General features: G+C 46.9%; 1 protein-coding gene across 1 annotated transcript; it reads right to left on the minus strand.

Annotated features, from left to right (window-relative positions):
- Positions 1–2,561: 2,561 nt before the first annotated feature.
- Positions 2,562–3,457, minus strand: LOC110338850 (interferon tau-1-like). The gene has a single exon (XM_021222313.1). It carries the CDS (start codon positions 3,346–3,348, stop codon positions 2,815–2,817), a length of 534 nt encoding a protein of 177 aa, XP_021077972.1. The 5' UTR covers positions 3,349–3,457; the 3' UTR covers positions 2,562–2,814.
- Positions 3,458–6,578: the final 3,121 nt, after the last annotated feature.

Consider the following 6,578-nt stretch of genomic DNA (forward strand, 5'->3'; position numbering starts at 1 on the left):
CCACAAGCCCTCACAAGTACATGCCTCATGGAGACACATTCACATCGATAACTAAAACTAAAATAAATCTTTTAAAGAGGTGGCTATTAATAGAATAGCCAATTTAACATTTTCCTGAGTGAAAATGGTAGAAGACTATGACAAAGCAATTAAATTAATGTTAATGCCTCAACTGTCTGGTAATCTCAATTTCTACTTTTTATAGTAACGGTGGTCATAACTTCCAGTTTCTCATTTTATATCTCATGTGGGTGATTATAAATATTCTGATATATNTAGCTTTAAACAACAAAGTATAAGGCCATTCTAACTCTGATATAAATCACTTAGTTGTTCTCTTCTGTAAAAGTGAGAATGAAGTTGGCCTCTGAGATCATAGGAAACATAGGGTTTGTGAAAATTCATGGGAAATATGTGGGAACAAATATTTGGGTGCTTTATAAATAAAGCTTAAAAATCTTACAAAATGCCATCCGCTTAGGATAAACNAACACAATCTGATCTATTTTCAGCATACGTAGAGCACACGTTAACGAGCACGTGGCAAGCTGTCAGTGCTGTCTGTTCTTGCTGGGGATGCGTGAGAAGCGCTCTGCAGGGCTCACCATCTCCCGCTCTTTGTTACTTGCTCCTAGTCTCCTGCCTTCTAGTCTCNGGGTCAGGAAAGAAAGGGGGCAAAAGGAGAGAGAGAAAGGAAGCTTCTTAAATCTTCCTAAGGCCCCCCTGCTCTCTTAAGTCAAGATTCTCCAAGGCCTCCAGACAGGCATTGAGGGTCTCCTGCCCCTCTCTCGGGCCCCTTCACCTACAGGACTGTAGGAATTCGGCCGATCCATCGCGCCCTGAGAATGGAACCCAAACGGAATTGGTGGGCCAGAGGACATGTTTTAGGGAAACCAGGAAGGCTACAAAGCCCAGAGAGCAGCATTTTGGTTGGCTTGGGTTCGCTTTGGTCTCGTTTGGTTCAGTTTCCTTTCCTTTGGGTTGCATCTCGGTGTGTTTGGGTGGCCAGACCTTTCCAGCTCTCTGAGAGGAGTGGAGAAGAAGGAAGTGGAGTTGGCAGAGGGGAGAGCTGGTCCCTAACAGGCAGAGAGTTCCATTGGAGGGACAGACACTATGGCCTTGCTGCTCTCCTCTCAGGAGCACTGCTGAGCAGGGCCCACCAGTAGGACCTCAGCCAGGAAGTTGGTGCTCTTCCTCCTGGCAGGTCCTTACCCCCTGTTTCCTTTGCTCAAACCTCAACCTCACTAAAAGGACATTTTCGAGTAGATGGCCTCTTGCTCAGCCCCCACAGGGCTTCAGTCAAGTGTGCCTGTCTCTGCTCCTTGTGCCACCAACCCTCCCTCTGTAGGTAAGCACACCCTTACTCTCCCATTCTGAATTCGAATGTGGTCCTCTTTTCAGGAGCTGACTTCGCTTATTATTAGGACTAGGTAGCTAGAGTTTTGTGAAGGATTTCTTTTTATGGCCAACAAGTCCCACCCCACCATGCAGCCAGAATAGGAAATCCAACGTCCTCCATTCTCTTCTGGAATCCTGAGACAGATGTCTTGTGGGACTCCCGTCTGGAGGGTTGATCTTTCGGGGTGCATGGTCGTGATAAGTACTTGGCTTCCAAGGTAGGGTTGTTCTCAAGGACAGGATATTCTGTATGCACCAAAAGACCTAACTCCTGGACTTCATGCTCTTCTTGGTTAAATAAAGCTGTTGCCCACAACCAATAGCTGGGCAGAAGAGGCACAGGTGGGTTTGGGATCCAGGAGAGAGAGAGAGAGAGAGAGAGAGAGAGAGAGAGAGAGAGAGAGAGAGAGAAGTGGATAGGGAAAAAGATGCCATGGGTGATGAGAATCCTAGACTAAGGGCCATGGGTGCTGGCCTACTGGAGTCAAGAGCAGCCCAGAGAGAAGCAAGGGGGGAATTGCCGAGGGGTCTTATCGGTTGGAAAATCGACTTGATCTCGTTGAGTATAGGTATCTGCCCAGCTGTAGTCGTGATAAAGGATGTTGATAAATTAAAGTTCTCCTGTCTCCTTCCCTGTCGCCTCGCACCCCACTACCCCCAGGAACCGAATGATCTAGGAAGGGCAGAAGCTCCCATGTGGTGTGAAATAATATGAGCAACTTCATGTCTTTAGCTCAATGGTCTCAAACTTTTGCCATCTGGCTCCTGGCGTTTACGGTAACTACCGGGATTGTGGCCTGCTGACTGTGATACAAGTTTGGAGGGAAGCATTTGAAGACACAGAACCAAAGAAAACAGAACAGAACATGAGAAGAATCGTCGAATTCTGCTTCAGGACTTACAGGAGAGCCATGCCAGCGCTCATTCAGGGGCTGAACAGTCCCTTCCTAGGGCCCTCTCAATAAACAAACTCAGGTCGGCTTCGCACCCCAGATTGAGAGTCTGGAGTTGCCAGCTTACACAAACGACCTAGAACCCCGGGACACGAGAGAGAATGACTCTAACACCCACCAGCCCGAAAGATCCCTGCTGCAACAATGCACATTTTCCAAGCCCCCGTGGCCCATGGACATCTCCAATCTGCGATCGAAACCTCTCAAGAAAACCTGAAGTCATCCATTTATTCAGAAGCCACCTAAGATGCACAAGCATGGCTTTTCTTTTGAACATTCGCAGTGTATGATGTACAGTGTGATGCTAGTGGGCACGGGCGGGGAAGATGTAAAGACTCCATGTTCTCCATCGATGCAGACCCCTTTTCTTCTGGTTCTGACTCCGAACGTGTGCATCTGCTTTGAATGGAGAAAGGGAGCCTGCTGTCAAGAGAGCAGAGAGATTCCTGCACCGGGCTTCTCCTCATCTTGGGAACGCTGCAAGGTCCACTTGCAATTGGACTCTGACGATCTCCCAGGAGCAAGCGCTGTGTGCCTTTGCCTTCAGATAGCTGAAGAACCCCAGGAAGTAGGTGCGGATGACCAGGGCAAAAGGCCATGGACAGGACTGGTCCTGCTCTCTTGGCCTCTCCAGCACTTGCAGCTCACTCCACAGGCTAGTTAGGAGTTGCTCCAGTGCCCTCTCTGGCCAGGCAGCTCTGCTGGCCTCTGTGTCAAAGAGGTGGAGGACCTGCCTGAGGGTCTGGGAGTAGCAACTGGTGGTTTCTTCCAGAGTCATCTGTGTGGTGTGAATTCCTTCCTTCCAGGGGCATGGGAAATCGGTTCTGTCCCGCAGGCACTGATGGCCTGGCACGCTTTGGAGCTCTGCTAAGAAGCGCGCGGTTTCGCTGCGCTCCAGGTGCAGGCTCCCAGACTGACCAGACTCAAATGGGCTGGCTGGGCTGCAGCTCAGCATCACCCCTCCCACCAGGAATAATAGAAGATGCACAGGCAGCATGCTGAAGCGTGACGATCGCGGAGTTGGCCTGCAGGGTGCGCTCGAGAGCAAGGTCGCCTTCCCATTGAGCCTGGAGTTTTGGCTGCTTTTATACTTCCCTGAGAGGGTTTGGGCTCTGGCTTACTATGCTCTAGTGTAGGCTCCCTCTGGGTTTTTTAACTCCAGAGATCTTAAACAGAACGATTGGGAGAAGTTTTGGTCCACAAAATACATGCTTTGGCAAGAACTCACACCCAGTGACCTAAAGCTATGTCATCTTATGGGATGTAACCAAAACCAGGTTGGTCCATCTGCCTGGATTGGAGATGCTCTGGTCTATATGTTCTGGGTGACTTTAGTTTGTGGAATGTGAAAAGGACTTCTTTTCGTGTGGCAGACAATGTGACTCACCAGAGAAAGAATTGACTAATGACATCAAATCTTAGAATTAGTAAACACCCACGTCTCCTGAGAAGAGGATGAGGAAGAGAGCAGCTTGGAATGTGTCAGGTGTGGGAGGGCAGGTCAGTGAGCACACAGTCCCGTCGACTTCAGGCAGTTGGGCGGAGTGGGTTTGACTGAAGTGCACTTCAGTTCGTAGGAATCAGAGGCGTTTCTTCCAAGGAGAGAAATTCAATCAGAAGCCTACAGGCGCTAGCTTGAATCAGTCGGCTCTGAGATGAGTTTGGGCCAGAACAGCCCAGTGAACTGACTAGCCAGACTTCACTAAGAGCTAGGAAGGGTGAATTTATTCTGTGTTAAACCTCTGAGACAGCCATTGCCTATGGCGAGTTCCTTTTACCTGCCTTAGCATCTGGGAGTAGCAACTGGGAGCTTCTTTCTGCGTCACCTGAGTGACGCCTCTTTTCTTCCAGGAACGTCAGAAATTGTTGCTGTCCTGCAGGTTTACTACAATTGCCTTCTTCTGTGCTTTTTTTTTTTTTTTTTTTTTTTTTTTTTTTTTTTTTTTTTTTTTACTGGTTTCTATACAGCAGTTTTCTACTTATTGCCATTGAAAGATTGCAGAGTTTGCATTTGTAGACTATGATTAATTTTAGAGTTGCAGTGTATATGGGGGCTCTTATCCCTGTTTATTTTTATTTTCAATGTATTCACTGTGTATCTGTACGCGGCCACTGTTGCTTTGTTCTGATGATACCTGAGCTGGCTTAATCAGTGTGCACACAGCCACGTGTTCCACATCACCTTGCCTTTCTCTATAGTTCACTGTGTGCTTTGCTTGCATCTGGAAGAGAAACCTTTACTAGGTGGTTGCAAGGATCCCTCAAATTCTATTCCTGCTTTTTTTCTTTCTTTTTCCTTTTTCTTTTTTTGTAGAACATGCTTTTAATATTTTGAACGTTAATATCATCAAACAGAATAATTATTTTTGTTAGATAATTTTCTTTATTTGCATTTCAACTGTTATCCCCTTTCCTAGTTTCCTCTCCGAAAATCCCCTATCCATTTCCCCCTCCCCCTGCACCCCAACCAATCCATTCCCATTCCTGGTCCTGGCATTCCCCTATACTGGGACATAGAACCTTCTCAGGACCAAGGGCCTCTCCTCCCATTGATGATCCACAAGGCCATCATCCTCTGCTACATATATAGCTAGAGCCACAAGTTCCACCATGTGTTTTCTTTGACTGGTGGTATAGTTCCAAGGAGCTCTGAGGGTACTGGTTAGTTCATATTGATGTTCCTCCTATGGGGCTTCAGACCCCTTCAGCTCCCTTGGTACTTTCTCTAGCTCCTTCAATGGGGACCTTGTGCTCTGTCCAGTGGATGACTGTGAGCATCCACTTCTGTATTTGCCAGGCACTGGCAGAGCCTCACAGGAGACAGTTATATCAGGCTCCTGTCAGCAGGCTCTTGTTGGCATCTGCCTAGTGTCTGGGTTTGGTGGTTGTTTATGGAATGGATCCCCAAGTAGGGCAGTCTCTGGATAGTCGTTCCTTCAGGCTCTGCTCTGAACATTGTCTCTGTAACTCCTTCCATGGGTATTGTGTTCCCCCTTCTAAAAAGGATTCTGAGCTTCTTGGCTAATATCCACTTATCAGTGAGTGCATATCATGTGTGTTCTTTTGTGATTGGGTTACCTCTCTCAAGATGATATCCTCTACATCCATCCATTTGTCTAAGAATTTCATAAATTCATTGTTTTTGATGGCTGCGTAGTACTCCATTGTGTAAATGTACCACATTTTCTGTATCCATTCCTCTGTTGAAGGACATCTGGGTTCTTTCCAGCTTCTGGCTAGTATAAATAAGGCTGCTATGAATATAGTGGAGCATGTGTCCTTAGGACATGGTGGAGCATTTTCTAGGTATATGCCCAGGAGTGGTATTGCTGGATCTTCCAGTAGAACTATGTTCAATTTTCTGAGTAACTATCAAACTGATTTCCAGAGTGGTTGTACCAGCTTGCAATCCCACAAGCAATGGAGGAGTGTTCCTCTTTCTCCACATCCTCACCAGCATCTGCTGTCACCTGAGTTTTTTGATCTTAGCCATTCTGACTGGTGTGGGGTGGAATCTCAGGGCTGTTTTAATTTCCATTTCCCTGATGAATAAGGACATTGAACATCTTTTTTAGGTGCTTCTCAGTCATTTTGTATTCCTCAGTTGAGAATTCTTTGTTTAGCTCTATACACCCCCCCCCTTTTTTTTGGTGTTCCATGTGGGAGAGGTTTATTATGCAGGAATGGGGGAGTGGGTAGAAGGGTAAAGAAGAGCAGAGAGATAGAAAGAGGGGGGAGAGAAGAAGGCGAAGAGAGGGAGGAGAAGATGGCTTCCCATTTTATATGGGAAATGACTTCACACCAGTGAGGGCGGGAACTGAGCCAAGTGGATTGTGNGATAGAAGGTCGTTGTCCTGGCAACGCAGGTCAAGGGTCACATGGTTAGGCAGGGCTTAGAGTATCCTGGTGCTAACATTACTCCCTTCTTGTTATTATAAAAGAAGGGGAGCAAAAGAGAGGGGAAACCAATGGTGAAGAGGGAATAGGGGCGTCGTGTCTCTTAAGCTACTTCCTGCTGTTTAGGGGCGTCATCAGTTTTCAGGGTATATCTGGTCTTCACCATCGGAGTTTGTATGGCAATCGTCTGAGTCAGGTTCTTCTATGAACAGTGATTTCTTTGTGGGCAGCGGCTGTTAATCCTGTAACAGGAGCTGAATAACTGCTTGGTTAGAAATGTTTGTACTTGTCTCTGAAGGAAGGTAGAGATAAGATTAATAAAATAAGGAG

Source organism: Mus pahari, chromosome 22, assembly GCF_900095145.1.
Source record: "Mus pahari chromosome 22, PAHARI_EIJ_v1.1, whole genome shotgun sequence".
In the NCBI taxonomy this organism is placed as follows: Eukaryota; Metazoa; Chordata; class Mammalia; order Rodentia; family Muridae; genus Mus; species Mus pahari.